The sequence below is a fragment of the Tiliqua scincoides genome, chromosome 1, assembly GCF_035046505.1.
Source record: "Tiliqua scincoides isolate rTilSci1 chromosome 1, rTilSci1.hap2, whole genome shotgun sequence".
Taxonomy (NCBI): Eukaryota; Metazoa; Chordata; class Lepidosauria; order Squamata; family Scincidae; genus Tiliqua; species Tiliqua scincoides.
This window is the reverse complement of record NC_089821.1, coordinates 188,481,755-188,503,121: the sequence shown is the minus strand read 5'-3', so window position 1 is coordinate 188,503,121 and position 21,367 is coordinate 188,481,755. Positions and strand designations below refer to the sequence as shown.

Genomic DNA, 21,367 nt, shown 5'->3' with positions numbered 1-21,367 from the left:
CTCTCTCTGTACCTTGACTGAGGAGGGAGAGCTACAGCATAAGCCAGGGGTGCTCACACTTTTTTGGCTCGAGAGCTACTTTGAAACCCAGCAAGGCCCGGAGATCTACCAGTTTTTTTTACAATGTTCGCGCCATCATAACATCTAACATTTATGTGTACAATGTATGTTGGTGTACCTTGAGCCCCACTGAGTATAACAGGACTTACTCCTGAGTAGACATGCCTAGGATTAGGCTGTGAGGCTGCAATCCTAGCCACACTTACCTGGGAGTAAGCCCCATTGAGTACAATGGGCCTTACTCCCAGCGTTTCCTCCCAGAGGCACCTGAAGGGGGGCGGGGTCAGCACTTCGCGATCTACTCATTTTGCCTCGCGATCTACCGGTAGATCGCGATCCACCTATTGAGCACCCCTGGCATAAGCTATTATCGATATAGTCAGAGTTATACAATAACCTCATTAGACACAAGAGGAGTGACCTACACCAGGGCTTTTCAGACTGGGGCGTTGCAACGCCCCAGCCTATGGGCCCTGGCCTCTGCTCCCTTAAGGGGCAAGGGCAGCAGGGAGACTGGTGCGATCCCCAGGATTGCGCCGCTCAGGGGGGCTGCAGGGGCTTGGGTACACTTACCCAAGCCTCCTGCAGCCTCCTGGGGGTGCGGGGAGCCCTGCACAACCTTCTGTAAGGCTCCCCGCAGCTTTGAAAGCTAAAGTGGAGCAATCGTGCCCCACCTCTACTAAAGCGGAAGTAGCGTGCAATTACTCCACTGTCACTTCTGAAGCTGCGAGGAGCCCTGCAGAAGGTCACATGGAGCTCCCCACACCCCCAGGAGGCTGCAGAAGTTCTCAGGTAAGTGGACCCAAGCCCCTGCAGCCCCCCTGAGCGGCGCAATCCTAGGGAGCGTGTTGCTGCCTCCCCCCGCTCCCGCAAGAACTTAGAGCTGCTCAAAGTCTCCCCGAGAGTTTGAAAACCACTGCCCTACACTATTTAATGATCTAGCATAAAACATTTGTACTTAATTTCCTGGATTTTATTCCATATTTTGTTTAAAAAAATAAAAAAATTTCTCAACTGGCAAAGCATATTTCAGCAGTGGCTCTGTATATTTTATTACCTGCAAAGTAGAATATTTACAAAGTACATTAAAGAATTCTACAGAAGTGGAGTATTAAAGGTCATTACAATAATTTCTTTGTTAAGAATTAAACAGAAAAAGATAGCATGCGGTCCCAAATGAATTGGTTGTATTAGAACTAAACGTATGACTAGCTGTCAGAATCAAGGGCATGATTCATAGTCATGTGTGGCAGAATTCGCAAAGGGCAGGAGTCCTTGATCTTGTTAGGTCCACTCTTTGAAAGATTTGGCAGAGAAATGGGTGCTGCCAGACATCTATGCAGAAGCACATGTACTCAAAGGCACCATGTTGTAGATTGTTGGATATAACAGAATGCTAGTTTTTCCAGTCTCCCTATTCGGCATACATAGATAGGCTCTCAGCAAGCCAGGCCACTACAGAAAACACATACATGCCTCCCCAATTCCCATTCCACCCTCCCTGCTTCATTAGGTCAATAAATGCAAGTTCTCAAGCTTGTGTTCCTTGACCAAGAGTAGGGATGGGATTGATGGGGACAAAAGAGCCAATCACAGACTTTCCATTTTCCATACTGGTTTAGTGCAATGCTAAGCACATGAGGCAAGAAACATGGCTCACTTATAGCCCGTGCTCATGTCATTTTTTTTTACTGCTTCCTGATATCTGTGGTTTACTCTGAATTTGATTGCAGTGCTTAAGGATTGCAGTATTAGTTTCCTGCAATGTAAACATGCTGCCAATTATCTTTGTACAGTACCTGCCAAATTTGCTCTTCACTGAGTGATGTGAGTCGGTCACTTTTCAATACCTCTCGGATGAGGCAGTATGGCAGTGCCAAGATTTCTTCAGGGTGACTCTTCAGCAACTCTGAGAGGTGTTTCACTAAGAAGTCAACAACGGCTTTCTCCAGCAAAGTGAGGTTAAAGAGGTCAGCGAGCTTATACAGGTCCAAGTAATTAAAGCTATTTAATTCCTGGCCAAATAAAACAAAAACATATTTTAGAAGGAATGCAATGTTCAAATAAAGTCACAGAGAACAATTGCAGGAAGGAGACAAAGATACTTCTAGCATTATACCTAAACTGGACCACTAAGTCTGGAATGTACCAAGAAACACACATATTCTCCTTGTAGTTTAAGCAAAAAATGGCTAGGTCACCTTTGGTGATTGGTTGACCTTTGCTGTTCAGCACTAGAAGATGACGAGAAAAAAAAAGACCTTCTACCTTCTCCAACTTCTGAAACAGTTTTCCTTTATCAGAGCTCTATGCCTAGTACTTCAGTAGCAGGAATCAGGGAGCCATGCAACCAATTCTGGACATTTTAACAGGGACTCTGAATTTGGGTTTCTTGAACACCCCCCACATGTCACAAGGCAACCACATCTGAACAAAATCAAAAGACATTTCAAAAGCAAACAGTGATATAACACGTGGAGGGAGACTCTGCTGTTGAAAGTACAAATAATTCGTGTGGGCACACCTAAAGTAGCTCCTTCAATTCCAGCCAGCGTGAATAGATTAATATTATTATTCGTTATCACATCTGTAGCCCACACAAAGGCCATCATACATCATTTATCAGCATTACAGTCCAATCCTATCCTGCACTGGACAGGCAGGCGAACTGGCCTGCATCATATGCAGCATAGGGTAGGAGGTGGCTGCCACGCAACTTGGAGTAAGGGGATTTATTCCCTTTTACCCCGTTGTCATGCAGCAGCCACCTCAGTTGGGCTACTCAGATCTGCCCCAGCGGTTCTGCCCAGTAACACTGGGCTGCTCAGAAGAGGGGTTAGGATACAGTCTAGGTCACTCAGGCCAGTCCCACACCCCTCCTGGGCCCAGTCCAACCCCCACCCTCCCCTGCTCCTATTCCACCCTTCAGTCACCCCCCACCCCCTTTGCCAGCCTCCCTGGCTTACAAGTCATCACAAACATGCCTTATGGCACATTTGTGACACTCCTGGGCTGGCTTAAGGGATTTACACCAGCCGAAGATACCTTTTGGATTGCATTCTCACAATAAACTTATAGATTATGCTGAAAGAGAGAGTGACCTGTATGGAAAGTGAGCTATATGGTCCAAGTATCAACATTATCCACTGCAGCACTGTATCTTCTCTTACTCTCGCTAACCTTTAAACAGTGCTAAATCTTCTGTTATAGACCACTATGACACAGATTTTAGACCAGGGGTTTTTAACAGCTCAAAACTTGGACCACATCATTTTAAAGAGGACCTGGTCCTTGCTCTTTTGGGACCATGAAATCCTAGCTCTGAATTGCACAGACACGGAAGCTAACTATGTATCAGCCTCCTCCAACAAAATTCACCCCATTGTAATACCAATCACTTGTTCAGCTTAAAATTATACACTGCGACACACTGATATCCAGCTGATGAAGCTGCATGCCGAAAAATGTCATGCTGAGATTGTGAGATGTATATTACTGATCAGAGAAGCCCACCTTCCAATCAGTGATAGGGCTTTCAGAAACATAACGACATGACAAAAGTACAAGAAAGGCCTAGAAAAGGCGAACTTTATCTTCTTTTTGTACCCCAATATAATATATTAAGAAAGTTATCTGCAACATAATTTAATTTGCTTCCCAGTTTAAATTCTGAAACAAATTTTCCAAGGAAAGGTAGCTGGGAGTTGTTTTTGCTTTTAGACCCAGAGGTACACTGTAACCCAGGGTATCAAACATAAAACCCAGGGACCGAATGCAGCCCCCGGAAGCAATTTATCCAGCCCCCATTATAATTGGACTCTCCCAGCTTGACAATTGAGCTCTCTCATATCTTGAAAATGTGTACAAGATTTGCACATCTTCTGTCATTTGCAGCTAATGAGCTTCTAAGTGAGGACAAAGTACTTATTTTTGACCATCTTCTGCGTAATGACATCACTTCCTGTTTAATGATATCACTTCTGCCCCTCAGCAGGCACCATGAGTACTAACTTTGGCTCTCTGTATGAAACAAGTTTGATACCCTGCTCTAAACTTAATTTAATTCATTAGAAGTTCTGTAGGAATCTTTCTACCCCATCTAAAGATTCACAAAGATGGGCTTATAATATTTGATAAACACAATTTAACAGCAAAAAACAAATAAAGCTGTAGTTAGGAACAATCCAGAACTGAACATATTAACATGTGGAAGTCATTTTGCTTTTAAAACCATTAGCTTTTTCTTTATATGTTGCAGTGCATGTCTAATACTTAGTGGACACATTCATTTCTGAAAACTCGGAAGAGCCAACTATTTATTTTGCTTATATTGCAACTGTCACCGCCATATTTTTGGGTAAGTTATGATGTTGCCAACAGCTCAGGTGGCTTAACTAGTCTTAACTGCACAGAAGTCAGACATGTAGAATGTCCTTGCATTTCAATATTAAGTAATGCACTGGGTAGCCGCAATGGGGTAAAACTGTAGAAGGGAGGTGGGGAGCTTTAGGACTTTGCCCTGCCATGACTCCAATCCTGATCACACACCACCACATCATTAGAAAACCAATGGAAGCTTTTGCCCCCAATTAAAAAGCATGCAGGGGGTACAACTGAGAGTGGAAACACAGCAGTATATAGTCCTAAAGCCCTTCTACTGCTTTGCCATGATTTTGTCCTAGTTCAAGCTCCCCAGGAGTAATACTTAACAAAAGCAAAAATAAGAGAGACGTATTTGCTGCTATGGGCCATGTCTAACTTCACCCATCATCTCACACTGTCCTGCTAGATTCCCACATCTCCTCAGAGGGCCAGACACAAAATTCACAGCCCCACTGCCAACTATCAAATCCATCATCATTTGTAACTAGGTTTCTTGCACTCTGCTGTAAATAAGATCACTATTACCTATTAGGTGTTTTATAAGAAAACAGAATCTGCAATCAAGGAGAATGGAAATACTAATGCTATTCTACTGTAACATTACTCAGTTGCATGACTCAAATGGTACAACACAGTCAAAGTATGTTAAATTGTACTGATTTCAATCATATAGAGTTAAACATGTGCTGAAATCTGTTCCATTTAAAAATCAAAAGGGCTTTGAAGTGCCTGGGTCAAGACCCATTTGCTAATTTATTTACTGTTTATGTTATTTTATCCTAATCCAAGAGATGGCATATTCAACATAAAATGAGAATTATTTTTTGGGGTCAAAAAATGCTCTCATATCTCATCCTGCAAATTCATATGATTCTTTTCAAATTATGGCACATTTCAATTAATTCAATTGTCTTTCTCCTAGAATGCTTTGTGAAGAAATCATATAAACGTTTTCATCATTGAAGAGATTTAATAATGAACTTGTAGTTAAAAACCCATCATAGTTCAGCACAGTTTTGCCAATCACCTTCCATAATATTTTTCACAGAATGATGCCCCCACATGTGGATACGTGGCATACGGGCACAGGGTATATGGCACACATAGCTCCAAATTATATACATGCATATACTCCCCCTATACAACTCTGAAAGTGCACATTCATTACTATAAGAAAGTATTAAACAAGAGCGTATAAGAAAACATTTTATCAACATCCTGTTTAAATATTTCATAGCCACTTGTTTTTTCCGTTCTATTTTTTAAGAACAGCCCTGCACGTGCCACAGAGAGAATATATGTAAGTAACAGGCTGATAAATGAGAGTTAATCACAACCACGTACACAGCAGAGTACAATATACCTCTGTTCCTCTGTGCTGTGCTATAAAAAGCAAAGAAAAACACAAGGAGAACTAAGGGGAAAGACTGCATTTCTTTATGACCTTATTTGAAAGATAAACTCCTTCGGGAAATACAATTTATTCAGATTATCAAGACCCTGCTGTGCAAATCTACAATCTGGGAGCACACTACAGAGATCAAAAAATATTTACTTTATTCTGTTGGGTATAAAGGCTTCTAATGAATGCATAATTAAGACAGAAAAAGTGTATACAGCTTTAGAAATTCCACTGCTAAGCCAAGCCATTAATATCCAGCGCATCATACCCAGTTTTTACTCTACCTGCTTTGTTTTTGGACTAGAGTGGTTATAAATCAAGGTATTATGCTGCTTCCAATCCACATGACCCATCCTTTCTATATTTCTATATTTATTTTTAGTAATTACAAATATAGGCACATGAGAGAGTGTGTGCACTTGTAAATGGATCCTTTAACATTAAAAAAAATCAAGTCTTAGATTGTTTTTGATTACCAGATCACATAAGGAAGACAGTTTCTTTAAAAATCAACACAAACACCCAATATTCCATACATCTGTGTGACATCACAGCTATGTCAACGCTATAGAGCAGTGGTTCTCAAACTCTCTGGGAGAGTTTGGGAGCCACTAAGTACTTGCATGGCGGGGGGAGGCAGCGGGGGTGGGGGCCCGCCTCCACTTTAGCAATCGCTCCGCATTTACTTTCACTGCTGCAGGGAGCCCTGCTGCAGGTCGCGCCGGGCTCCCCTCAGCCTGGGGAGGCTGCAGGAGCCTTGGGTAAGTGCACCCAAGCTCCTGCAGCCCCCCTGGGTGGCGTGATCCTGGGGATCATGCCACTGCCTCCTCCCTGCCTCCAAGCTGCCCCCACCCCTTAAGGGGGCAGAGGCCAGGACTCACAGGCTGAGGCATCACGATGCCCCAGTTTGAAAAGCCCTGCTATAGAGGATTAATTATGATGAACTTAGTTAGGTGCAATTTACCGACCTAGGTACATAGCTAGATGCAATTTTCAAGGCATGAGCTACCATTAAGGCTAAAATTAATACAAGACCTTCAGTATTCTTTCATGTATCCCATTCATGTCAAGTGGTATTCATGCCACAAAAAAATCACAGGAGAGTTGTGGCCTTCTGCAGAGACATCACTTGTCAATCTTTTAACCATAGTTAAGACATGGAAAGGGCTCCTTAGACTTGTGTAGGCTCCTTCCTCCCTTTTAATTCCCTCATTTCCCCCTTTCATCTCTAAACACTGTTAGTAATTATATCTGCACTGAGTTTAAAACTAGCCATGGTCAGTATTAACTGGGACTTCAGAACAAATCTCTAACCCTGGTTTTGCACTCTAACATAGTCAATATGCTTTGTTGATGCAAGAATCTCCTAAATGTACTTACATCTTGTGGACTACAGTGATAGGGTAGGGCTTCTGTGGCCAATGGATGGGTTTTAGGAGATATCAACTTTTTTCTTTTCCCTACCTACTCGGGTTTGTCTAAAATACTCCATAATCTGAGAAAAACTAAACATTCAAATAAAACCAGATTATTCAATCAAACTATAAAATCTGCACAATTTATTCCAAGTGCAAAATATGCATTTCTTTCATGCAGAACTAGACAAGTTTCATTTTCTCTGGTTTTTGTGCATCACAGTGTGTCCTAGGACTCACCTAGTAAGTTTCCCACTTCACTAAATGCAAAGCTGATTGTCGCTTCTATTTTAGGATGCTAAAAGAAATAATCTGGAATCGGTCATAACCCAGCAAGTGTGCAATTCACATCTGAGGACGAACTTATTCTTTTCCACCTTAACCTTTCTCAGTAGCTTTTGGATGAGAAACAAGATTTAAAATACGAAGGCTAGTCGTTCTTCAGAAATGTCTATTAACATGGATAAAAACCAATTTAAGACTTTTGTGTATTTGGGTGGGAAGCTGAAATAAAATATTCCTCCATTTCTTTTCAAGAGCTAAAAAGGGCTACAATGCATCTGGTACTCATATTTCTATGCTCTCACATTAGAGCAGCAAGTCTCTTCTTTCAGGTCACGTCTCCCACATAAAAGTGCTAAACTAATGCCGTTTAATGACAAATTAATGTCCATGAATAAAAAATACACCTCTAATAGCATAGAGTAATTTGCCATTACAATATCATCATTGGACATGCCCCTGGTTTAATACGATGTATTTAATTCATAACTTAATGAGTGATATATAAAAAGAGAGAGATGAACCCTGCAATTACATTTATGTGAGTCTGTCACCTTATTTGTAAAACCTTAGAGTCATTTACATTCAAATTAGAACAAATGAGTGATTTCACAAAATGCAATGATAAATGACCATTGCTGCAAAAGACAGGGCTGTATTTCCTGTGAAACCGTTAACAGTTTCCCATTATTTGTTAAAAATTACAATGCATATTGCCCAGTGTTGTGTGAATAATGACTTTTTTACTGATTAGGTCACAAGACTAATATAGACCAAAATAAATAATTTCTTTTCATTTTTTTTCTGAACTTTTTTTTCCTGGTGCTTTATTCAAACTTGTGGACTCACAGTGCCACCTACTGCCTAGTGGTAAGTATTCTGGAAATTTTTTTAGTGTACTTTTAAAGCAAAATGTTCTCAGATATCTATAATCCCTATTTTGTTGCCTTAGAATCAAACACTTTCCTCTATCAGTGACTTTGCTCTGTTGCAATACTGGTTGGCAATTACAGAACACTTAGTATTTACACCTGCCCAGTCAGTTCTGCTTGCCAAAAGAAATACAAACTAGCGAAAGACTGCTGAACATATATACTGTACAGTTCACCATCCCTCTGCAGTGATGTGGATACAGAACACCAAGAAACCATTATCTTTGTTGCATGACCACATGAATATTTATCACCCTTGAAGAGTGAAATCATCACCACAGGTGGACGCTGCCATCTTCAGACACTTTGAAACTGAAATAAAAGGCAAATAAGACTCCCCTCTCCTTCATATTTTAAGCCTTTTTAAAAATAGGTGGAGGAAAAATGGGCCTTGTGAGATCTACCAGTTGAAGCAATAGCTTCCACCTTCGAGACAGGTAAGGTTCCCATTACCTGACATATTGGTTCAAACCCAGTATTTACCTTATCCAAACATTTCTATCCCAGCTTTCCACTGAAAAAAGGCTTCAGACTGTTCACAATTATAAAGTTTTAAAAAATTTTAAAGCAAACTAAAACAATCCAACAAGAAACAGGGGAAACTGTCATGGACTAATAGGCATCAACAGTGTTCTCTTAAAGCAGTGGTTCTCAAACTGGTGGTTCATGTAACACTTCCCCCATCTCTTTAAGGGACGGGGAAAGGGGAGGGATGCAGTGATGCGATCCCTGGGATCGTGTTACTAAGGGGGGGGGGCGAGGGGGGTGATTTGCACTTACTTTTTACAATGTAGGGAGGTGCAGGAAGCCCTGTGCAGCCCTCCTCAGCGCTCCCCAATGCTTGGAACCTGCAATAGAAGCGGGCGCACAGCACCTCCTGCAAAACAGAAGCGGGAGCAAAACACTTCTGTTTTGCAGGAGGTGCTGTGCGCCCGCTCTGAATGCAGGTTCCAAGCATCGGGGAGCACTGCGGAAGGTTGCGCAGGGCTCCCTGCACCTCCTGCAGCCCTACATTGTAAAAAGTAAGTGCAAAGCACTTAGCACGCCCCTTAGTGACGTGATCCTGGAGATCGCATTGCTACCCTAGCCCCTGCCCCGCAAGAACTTACTGAGGGAGTAACACTCCCTCTAAGTTTGAGAACCACTGTCTTAAAGAGTCAAGTTTTAGCTGCTTGCCAAAAGACAAGTGGCAAAGCAGAAAACAGGGCTCCCTGGGAAGCTCACACTGCAGTCTAGGTCAGGATGGCCAATCTTTCAACTTTAGGGCCCCTGTACCTTTAACAATTGTGTAGAGGAGAGAATTTCAGCAAGTGCAGCTTTATATCATCTCACTGATAAGCTGCACCTGCTGAAATTCCCTCTCTACACAGTTGTTAAAGATCCAGGAGTCCTAAAGCTGAAAGGTTGGCCACCCTCAGTCTAGGTGTTGCACCTGAAAAAGTCATAGGATGGAGTCCAAACACTGGGCCATCCTGCTTAGTACTGGTTGACTCTGGCTGGCAGTGGCTCTACTGATTCAAATAGGAACTTTAATATACCTGGAAATGCCAGGGATTGAGACTCGGTCCTTCTGCATGCAAAGCTCTTCCACTGAGCTACAGTCCCTCCCTGAGCTCTAGATGAATAGAGCACCTGGGCAGACTTGCACGAAAGGAGGCAGTCCTCAAGATATCCTGGTCCTAGAGCATTCAGAGCCTTCAAGGTTAAGACCAATATGCTGAATTGAGCCTGCAAGCAAACTGGCAACCAGTTTAGCTGAAACAGTGATGAAGTGATGCAATCAAAATGCCTCAGTCTGGGCTGAGTTCTGACCCAAATGAATTTTCCTAAAGTTCATCAAAAGCAGCCCCAAAGCATGCTACAATAATGTAATCCAATGTGGTCATTCAAGGCATGGATCCAACTTCTCCAGGTAAAGATGCAACTGAAGCAACAGCCAAACCTGCTGAAAAGCACTTCTGGCAATGGCAATGACCTGGGCTTGAGGGAATATTGCCAGACCCAAGAACACTGTCCCAAGTCGATACGCAACCCTCTGAAATCAGTGCAATCTTGTCCAAAACAAGCTGAGGTTCCAGAAGAGACAATTCACAAGGTCAGGCTCATGATATAATAAGAACCAGTGTCTACTACAGCCACCATGTGGAAGCCAGAGAAAATGCTTCTGAGTGGCAGCTATACCTATTGGTCCAGAATTCTAAACTAAAGGGTACCATACATGGATGTGTGGAACTGCTCTAAAGATCTGTAAAAGAGAATCTGAACCAATTTGTGTATTAAAAAAAAAAATCACATGATACTCCTCTCCTAGTGCAGCAAAACTTCAGAATGCACTTCTGAATGCTTTCTAACATTGTGTGGAGAAATCCAGAAGTCTCTTTCCACAAAGAATGAACACATCTGTAATGAGAGTAGACTAAAAGCTATAATAGTTTTTCACAGACAAGACTTTTTGGGTGTGTGGGGTACAGGAAGCAAAAAGCTCTGATAAAAGAGAAAGTGTTTGAGTTTGAGTTAGCATTTCACAGTCAATTCAGTCAAAAAGAGGTTTAGATTTTGCACACTTAAAGATAAATAGGAGGGGATAACAGTATCTTAATAAGTTTACAGTTGGACCTCGGTACTTCAGTATCAAGTAACAGGTGGACAGTATCTGAGGGAGATCTGATCCCAGGACCCCACCCCTAGCAGATACTAAAACCTGAGGATAATTAAATCCACAAGTTGCAGTTCAATAGGGCCTCTGAACACGACCAGAAACTTGTTCCGGTCGCATCCATAGCAGTTCTGAGGACCGCAGAGTCCATGCACGGCTTCCACAGGCCTCAGAAAGCCCCCAGAGGTCTTTAATAGGTACTTCCGGTTTTTGCAAAAACTGGAGGTGCCCTTTAAACACCTCTGGGGAGCTTTTTGAGGCTTTGTGGAGGCCGCATGTGGAGCTTAGATCTGGTCTTTCATCACAGGTTCCGAATGCGCAGCGAGTTAAATCTGTCCATTAAAAATCTGCAGATTAGGAGATCAGACCTATAACTGAACAACACACGTTCATTTCAAATAATGAGACAACAAGAAGTGGAGAATGGTAAGCTGACACTCGGAAGGTATTCTACTTGCCATAAGAGGCTATCAGATATGAATAATATTCTGAAATAAAAAACAAACCCTAGAGAACCTAATGCAATATTTGGAAATTGCATAATCTTGCATAAGACTGGAAAATGCAATCTTGCATAAATTGCACCTTTTCATAAATGACCTGGAGACAGGGGTGAGCAGTGAGGTGGCTAAGTTTGCAGGCGACACCAAACTTTTCCGAGTAGTGAAGACCAGAAGTGATTGTGAAGAGCTCCAGAAGGATCTCTCCAAACAGGCAGAATGAGCAGCAAAATGGCAGATGCATTTCAATGTAAGTAAGTGTAAAGTCATGCACATTGGGGCAAAAAATCAAAACTTCACATATAGGCTAATAGGTTCTGAGCTGTCTGTCACAGATCAGGAGAGATAACTTGGGGTGGTGGTGAACAGCTCAATGAAAGTGTCGACCCAATGTGCGGCGGCAGTGAAGAAGGCCAATTCTATGCTGGGGATCATTAGAAAAGGTATTGAGAACAAAATGGCTAATATTATAATGCCATTGTACAAATCTATGATAAGGCCACACCTGGACTGGTCACCACATCTCAAAAAGGATATAGTGGAAATGGAAAAGGTGCAAAAGAGAGCGACTAAGATGATTGCTGGGCTGGGGCACCTTCCTTATGAGGAAAAGCTACGGCATTTGGGCCTTTTCAGCCTAGAAAAGAGATGCCTGAGGGGGGACATGATTGAGACATACAAAATTATGCATGGGAAGGATAAAGTGGATAGAGAGATGCTCTTTACACGCTCACATAACACCAGAACCAGGGGACATCCACTAAAATTGAGTGTTGGGAGGGTTAGGACAGACAAAAGAAAATATTTCTTTACTCAGCGTGTGGTTGGTCTGTGGAACTCCTTGCCACAAGATGTGGTGATGGCATCTGGCCTGGATGCCTTTAAAAGGGGTTGGACAAGTTTCTGGAGGAAAAATCCATTATGTGTTACAAGCCATGATATATATGCGCAACCTCCTGATTTCAGAAATGGGCTATGTCAGATGCAAGGGAGGGTACCAGAATGCAGGACTCTAGAGGGTATAGCCTCCGTTTGCCTGAAGATAACATCCGCACATCGCCAGTTCAAGGCCACCGGCACTGTGAATGCCAAGACCTTGAAGCAGCTGGCAAGCTGAGCCGAGTTATTCCACCTGCTCTTCGGTGTGAGTGAAGAAGCGTCTTGGTTGCCCTCCATGTGAGAGATGAAGGAGCTGCTTATCAGCTTGCGCAGGAGGAAACTGGAGGCCAGAATGTGATACCAGATCAAAAAGATCCATCTGAAATGTTGTGGTTCTTGAAAGATAGAACCTTTCAATTATAAAAAGCCCTATGGGGATTTAGAACAGCCTGCCTTTGTAAACCACCTTGAATAAAGTCTGAGGAGAAATCTGACGACCAAGAAAGGTGGTATATAAATACCTGTATTATTATCATTATTATTGTTATCAGGTGTGCTCCCTGGGGCATTTGGTGGGGCCGCTGTGAGATACAGGAAGCTGGACTAGATGGGCCTATGGCCTGATCCATCGGGGCTGTTCTTATGTTCTTAAACAACGACTGTAATGAAGTACAGTCAATGCTAATGCAGAAAAGTTGTGTTCAAGATTTTCCTCACTTCAAATAGCACAGTACACAAAAGAAGTACCTTCAACATTGACTTCCCTTACCAATTTCATTGTAAACTCAATCAAGAACTGTATGATAATTGAGACACAGTCCGCTGCTGCACTCTCCTTGTGGGGCAAAACAGTAGAAAGCACCCACAACAAAGAATGATGAGCCTGATAAGCTCACCCAACAACAGCTTCCATGTTGCCCTATGAAACTTTATAGCTTAAAGATGGGCCACTGACCCCTATTTTGAGCAGCTATTTCACTTGCATTTTGAAGTGGAAAAGCAATGATTGCAGAATACTAGAACACTTGCATCTGGCAGTGCTCAGTGATGTCAGCAGGGCAAAAATATCAATCTATCAAGTCAGGTACTGTAATTGATTTTAGCTGATTCAAATTGGTTAAGGAGCCAAACAACAGAGAATATAAGCATGTCCTGTGAAACATACCTATTTTTATTTTGGTAGCAACACTGCCTACTCAAGTGCCTCTGAAAGGGTCTGCTGTGGCAGACCGGCAATGGTTTTTCCCAATGTGCCATGGACCAGCACTATACCTGGCAAATCTGCTTACCTAGTCTTTCCTGCATTCCACTTCCTTTCTTAATGTTTCATAGCCTCTCATGAGGTTTGGTGCACACCCTCTGGCCAAGAAGCCAGAGGAGCTATGCCACAGACCAGCAGCCAATGGCTCATGGACTGGTACTGGTCCACTGACCACATTTTGAATAGCACTGCTCTACTTTTTCCTTTATGCACATGGACTACATATTGTACAGTTATTGTTGCTTCAGGTCTAGTATAGAACTAACTCCAAAGTCACTTTTTGCTGCTATTTAAAAATCCAAACGCTTGCAATACAAGAGCTGACCGTGGAAGAAGAAAAAAAGCCATGCTTCATAATGCAGGGTTTAGCTGAAGACGTACACATTCCCAAGAGCATAAGCACTACTTTTTTAAAACATTGTCCAGATACCCCATAAGAACATAACACACACTGTGATTCCTTAGTCATAAAATATCGTGCACCTCGTCGAAAATGCCTAGTAAAACATAATATGTCACTACCCTGCAGCACACTTTATGGAAGAGGGCACAATGTCCGCTGGGCTTGCTATCAACTCTGAAAGCAGCAGTGGGAGCAAGCAGAGAAGATTCCAGGAGAGGTTATAACATCATGTCCTTACAGAGCCTCTCTTAGCTGGCCCACAAATATATTTATGGCAAAATATACCATATTTGTGTATACAGTTGAGTCTCAGTATCCATGAGGGTTCTGTTCCCAGAATCCACGTGGATGCCAAAAATCACATTAAAGGAAATCCATTTTAAAAACAATTGCAAAAAACGATGATTTAAAAACAGCCTTCCTACCTTTGTAATGCAGGAAAGAAGCATCAGGCAGACAATTAATCAATCATTCTCTCTCCAGGTGCTCAGAAAGACTTCCCTCCAAGGCATCGAGCACTCCCTTCACCAGGAGCGCAGTTTGGGGAAGAATGCAAAGAGGAGGTGATAACTTGCATTCACATGCTCAAGGGAAGGGAGGGATCACTTGCCTCTGAGTGAAGTTGTTCTAAGCACATGGAGAGAGGATGATTGGTGTCTGCTAGCTGACAAGGCTATTGTTAAATGATTTTTTCCTTTAAATTAGAGGCTGTTCTTATCGCATTGAGATAAAACCACATGTGAAAAATACGTGGATAATTAGGTTATACCTGTAGTGTATGACAGTGGAGTCACATCATACTTTCATTTAACTTACACAGATTCAACTATACATGCTTGGCAAACAGTTTAACCCATTTCTGCCCAGCCCACAGGTGTACACATTTGATCCCTGCTGCATAGGGCAGAAATGACTCAAATAATGCAGGAGATCCTACTCGCCATTCCACTCAATGAGCATATGCTCCGGAGTTAGCATGAGATGGGAGACATGAATCTGCTGTTTTCACCATTGGTCTCAGTTCCCATATGCCTCTCATAGGGTAATTCTAGTTTTTAAAGATACAGTACACATTTTTCAGAGTCCCTAAACACAGGTGATTTAAGGGATTTTCAAGGGTAATTTTGACTATACACAATTGTCTCTTTACATCAGCAATTTTCAACCTTTTTTATCTCATAGCATACTGAGAAGGCACTAAAATTGTCAAGGCACACCATCAGATTTTTTGAGAACTGACAAGGCACACTGCACTGCAGGTAGGGGGGCTCCAAAGGTCCTACTTACAAATGTCCCTCCCCAAACTCCTGCAGCAGACCATTTGTGACACACAAACGTGCCATGGCTCAGTGGTTGAAAACCACTGCCTTGCATTCTGACTTTAGAACCTAGCCTTAACCTAAGACGCAGCTCCACTGAACATAATCTATAGTAAACAACCTTGGGAATATTTTAGATTAAAAGGCAAGGTATAAATGTTGAGAACAGATTTCACTGGTGACAAGGAAGTTCATAGAAGTATTGACTTTCTTTTGCTCAAAGTTTAAAACATAGCAGCTCTCAAAGTTTGCAACTAATTTCTTACTTTTAGTCACACTGGCTGGCAAGGATGTAGCCCCTGTCCACCCACACAAACAATTATGCAATACAGATGGAAAGCTAAAGAAAAGATCAGCTTATATTCAGCAACAAAGGCATAATCAAGGTCCTTTCCGGCTTTCATCTATTCATTGTCAGATAGCTGAACACGTCTGTCCTGACCTCACAGAGGAACACATGGAACAGACACCTGGGAATAAAGTTGAAGTTAACAAAATAAATACAGTTTTCAAGGTTCTCAAGCCTACCTGGATGAGATAGTGACAACATAAACTAATCATCTCCAACAGCTGCAGATGACTGCCTGCAGCCAACACATCCTGGATCACTCCTGGCTCCAGGAGAACCTATATTGGGGAAATCAAAATAAATTTGAAGATGGTAAGAAATTTGCCTTTAAAGTGGTCTTTGAAGCCGTCGATTTTACAAACTCCAACTTCTCAATCTGAATTTTAAATTATTCTTGAAAAAAGCCTTGTACACACAAAAAAAGATTTAAATTATAGTTAAAGGATAGCTCTGCATTAACACAACTCTGCATAAGAGCAGAGAACGAAGAGATACATCTACATCTATACATAGATCACACATATTAATCTTATTTCTTCACAGGTTTTTGGCTCATGGTGAAAAAGTCACCTGACTCATTTGCCATGTGCAAAAGCTGCCAGCTTTGACACAGATTTAAGTCAATTCACATTAACCAAACCTTTGCTCCTTTACTAAAAATGGTTTTGAATCAGATTGTGTGCATGACCATCGTGTGCAAATATTCAGTAATTTATTATTTCATTCCGTTCCCATTTAGTTTTGTTTCATTTCTGTACAAAACCAGTTATTTTATAACTACATAGGGATATCTCAAGTTTCTGTATCCTTATCTGCATACTCACTGCAATATTGCTAGCATCAACCTCAAACTTTTAATATTAGCTGATCTGAGAGCCCTGTGGGCTAATAAGTGAAATGCATATTTTAGTACACATGTGCACAGTGATCAATGAATGGCAATTTTTAATTTTTTTTTAAGCACATTCCAAATAACAGCTGACAAATCAGAAGAGCACATATAGAAATATACAAAGGAGAAGAGAATGTCGACCCCTTTAAGGCACAAGTTCATATTATACAACAACTAACATTATCAGAGTAATGAAGCTAAATGAACACAGACTGATGTAGATGCACACAGTTCAGAGTACACTCGAAGACAAGTTATCAAAGAGATAAACAACAATAACACAAAACAAAAAAACAGATGCAGTGATTGTTCAAGCACTAAAAACAAAATTAAACATTCAGTTGCTGCCTCCTTATCTATGGATTTGGCATCCATGGATTTGCCTCAGTACGGATGCTAAACCCCCGATGGCCCCCTGCAGACCTCCCAGACGTGACCAAAACCTTGTTTACAGGAAGTTGAAAAAGGCTCTGGGCGCCATTCGGAGCTTGCATTTGGAGCTCAGGTGGGCTCCAAAAACTGCACATTTCATTATCCACAATTTTCTGTATCTGTGCGGGGGGGGGGGGGGAAACAGATCCAGGAACAGATATAGAGGCACCACCTGTACCCACCATTAGCTAGAACACTAAATATGAATGCTAAATCATTGTTGAATTGCTATACTTTACTCTGTGTCCAAACTGGACACTTCTTGAAACTCTTCCATAGTCCTTGTTGATCAACCCTAAGAACCACGTCAAAGTTGTTGTGTTCAAATAAAGGGTACCTCTGCTGAACAATGCAAATGAAATATTCCTCCTGGACTGCCTGTTCTCATTCAAAATCCAAGCCCTGCAACACTAGCTGTTTTCACTAGAGGTCTCAAGTATCCACTTTATACAGAAAGGATATTTTTCAGTTTTCTACTGTTTGAATAAAAAAATGATATCGAGAAATAATGCACAAAAGATGTTTTAAGGAGAGATCAAACATTTAAAATAAATATTTACCTTTTGATAAACTATTTTGCATAGGACAACTAGATACATAGGTAAGGAACAGGAGGCTCTTAACTTACCACAAATAGCATATGTGTTGGAAGATGCAAAATACAATACAGCAGTAGTAAATCTGACGTGGTGTTGAGGGCCAGAAAAAAAAATTAAATATAAAATTTAAATAAATAAATTAGAGATGGAACTTGGATGAGTGAATAAATGAATGGATGGGTTCATTCATTCAATTTCTCTAGCCCTCAGAACACCCTCCAGACACAACCAGAGCACAGCGCTGGTCATATTAAGTTGAGTGGCGCAGAGGCTTTCAGGGAACAAGAGGCTGGCTGTGGGCCGGATAGAGGCTTGCCACGGGCCAAGGTTTGGAGACCCCTGGTCTAGCCTAACAGTCTAGTCTAAGATTGCTACCAAGCCACCTGTGAGTCATCGCCATTCAGTTCTTTAACTCCATGAAGTTTTATTTTAAATTGATCTTCCTGCTTCAAGCTTCTTGGAACTCAAGGTTACCTTGAAAGGGGACACTTCTTTTGGTTTTATACTGGACATACTAGCTACAATTTCTTAAGTCAATTCACAAGCGTATTTATTATGAAACAAGTATCATTAAAGTTTGGAAAACACTGCAGTAAACAGATGAGGATCATGCTTTGTTAACATCGAAACAAGAGAGTTGAACAGAAAGGTGTCTAGCCCTTTTGTTAGAATTATCATCCATTGTTCACTCAATATTTATGAAAAATCCAAACATTACCTATGGAGCTCTGCCATAGTTTTTCTGTGCTCCCCTTCCTTTCCCAGATCTGATTTGTGCAATTCTGGGGTGTGGGAGGCAATGACAACTGCAGTGCAAGTAGGACAGGAACACTGCAGCTTCTAAGGGCTCTGGAGCTTTAAATTAAAAGCAGCTTCAACCCATTTCACAGCCCATGCTCAGTACAACTGGAAGATCAGTGATTAATTACCCAATAGTCAGCATATGTTCCCTGTGTAGGTATGGAGGGTATTAATTTCTCATTTCCTTTCATTATTTTCTTGTCAAAAAATGCTATCTCACTACAAAATTTAAAGGAAGTGAAAAAAATAATGAACGGAAGCTCATAATTAAAGCCCCCGAAAATGAGAAATCAAACCTGACTTACTAATGATCAATTAATCGATAAACTCAAAGCCACACTGAAAGGGAAGCAATAAAACAGACAGAACTTGCAGTGAAGAAACTCTGAATTAACCTTGTAGGGAAAACTTTGATGAACAGAACTTACTTGTGAGCAAACCTATAAAGATCTTGGCCCTAGAGGAGGGCATCCCTGAATAAGAGTGCTGTGTGGCTCCATCACAAAAAAGCAATGCCTTAGCAGCCAAGGGTCCTCTGATATAGAGCACAAATACCATCCCCTCCACTGAAGTCACCAGTTACCCTGCCCTCCTACTGTGCCACCTTTTCTAATCTGCTCTGCTGCTGAAGCATAGGCAGAAAGAATGAGGACGGAGATCACAGCTGGAGAGAGGGAGGAACCCAATTCTTTTCTCACTCACTCTCAGAGAATGGGAAGAAGACTGAAGATCTATTGACAGTGAGATAGGACAGCAGCAGAGACAGGGAACCATCATGCCACCCCCACCCCCAAACGTACCACTCATGATGCATTATGTCACCTCATCAATGAGTCAACACTGCCAAGAGGGATCTAATATGAAAGCAGCCACAAACAGACTGTTAAGCGCAGATTGGTACAGAGCATCTGGAATGAAACAGATGTGGTAGGAAACTGGACTGTATGCGTTTCAGATTTGTTGCTGCTGAACCAAGTCTTACTTATTTTATTTCCATCTGGGGTGTTGTCACAAAACAGAGAGCTACTGTTTTCTAATGGGAGGGATACATACTAGTAATTTTCCCTTCCAAAAAGAAAATCTATTCCTCTGGTGACACTATACTGATGGATCAGAACCTATTGTGACTAAGTTTTCAGAGCAGTGTGTAGGAGGCATCTGCACAAATCCAATTATTTGTTAATGCATTTTGGGATTACTCCCACGCAATCCTTTGAAATTTCCATCATCAACACTCCAATGGGTTTGAGTCACCTCAAGGGCATGGAGGCTTCTCTGTGCTCTGACAGCAGCCACGAACATCTGAAAGAGCCATTTCTTGGGGAAGACACCCCAAGCAAGTATAAAAGCCCCTTAGCACACTTAGCAATAATGCAATTCATAGTCCTAACAGGCACAATTAGCCCAGGAATAGGCATAATTTTTTAACCAACAGGAGGCGACTATTCTCTTCAGACATGTCCAAATGTGTTCATGTTGTCCAGCTTCAAAATACAATTGCTTTAAGTACCATGTATATGCAAAATGCTGTTACAAATAACACACACACTTTTTTTTTTCCAACTATACCTGTCCGGTGTATGCGAAATCCAGAGCTTGCTTTAAACCTATGCTTGTGATTCCACGTAAATTTACCTCATTGGCACCACTTTCGACCATACAAAGACTGAACATTGCCTAAGAAAAGCACAAAACAATTGCATATATTTAAATTATTCAAGCTTCAACCTTCCAATTAAATACCATGAACAGCTGATTGATACTCCTTTGCTACAAAGACATTTGTGAATATCATGGTTATCAACCCAAAGGTTAACTTTGATTTCATATTATAACATGAAACACGTAACTAGCAAGCAACTGATCTTGGATGGGCCCAAATTCAATAACCTTCCTCAAACTGAAAAGTACATTCTTCCTCCCTTCAATCATGAACTTATTGCAGGGTCTTGGGCAAAATACTGTCTCCCAGTCCCAGGGCCCAATCCTATCCAGCTTTCCAGCAACGGTGCTGCCATAATGCAGCCCCAAGAGGCTTTGAGGAGGCCTCTGTGACGATTCCTCCACCACAGGATGCAGTGCATGCCCCGCTGGTATGGCTGCACCAGCACTGAAAAATTGGATAGGATTGGGGTCTCAGTCTATTAGCTGAGAATAGGTAATAATAAATAATACATAATAAATAAGAAATAATAAAATATAAGTTAGCCTACCTGACAGGACTGTTGTAATGATTGCTAAGTAATGCTTTTAACATTTGAAAAATGCTACATGAATGCTGAACATTATCAGTCCCAAAATTCAAAAAGAAAAAGAAAAAAGAAAATGAGTTAACGGAGAGTTACTGGGGCCATGCACATTGTAACTACCATATACATACAGAGTTAACTCTGACTAAAGGTATTCTTGGACTGATCTCGATTCCTAGAGATGCCAAGTCAGCCCTGGAGGGCTGGCAACTCTACATACATAGGTCTACGTAGAGCCAGGGCATCATAAGACTCAGCATCTCCATGTGATCCCTAAGGCATCGTAAAGCTTGCCAACAGCTCCATGCACTGCAGCAGACAATAGCCTGGCAGCTGCTGAGAATATCAGCTGAGCATAAGCCTTTAAAAATCTTAACAATTACAACTACTCCATGAAACAAATTTACAACTGAACAGCTAATCCATTATCTATTAAAATCAGTGCCTTTTTACGCTGAATACTGTAATTATTTTTCACACATAGTATAAAAATAATAGCCACAGCATGAATACAGGCAGTGCTTTAAAATACTCCAGTTTTTAAAGGCTCCAC

The 21,367-nt window shown here is 41.6% G+C and overlaps 1 protein-coding gene across 4 annotated transcripts in view; it reads right to left on the bottom strand.

The window, feature by feature from the left end:
* Positions 1–21,367, bottom strand: part of KLHL32 (kelch like family member 32) — a 77,355-nt gene that overhangs the window by 29,236 nt on the left and 26,752 nt on the right. For 3 of the 4 annotated variants that reach the window (XM_066612845.1, XM_066612852.1, XM_066612840.1), the window contains 3 exons: positions 20,135–20,242; positions 16,021–16,119; positions 1,860–2,075 (listed from right to left, as the gene is read on the bottom strand). In XM_066612845.1, the coding sequence (XP_066468942.1) occupies positions 1,860–2,075; positions 16,021–16,119; positions 20,135–20,242 (423 nt within the window). Of the gene's footprint in view, positions 1–1,859; positions 2,076–16,020; positions 16,120–20,134; positions 20,243–21,367 lie in introns of those variants that run through there. The other variant, XM_066612858.1, reaches the window with a different exon arrangement.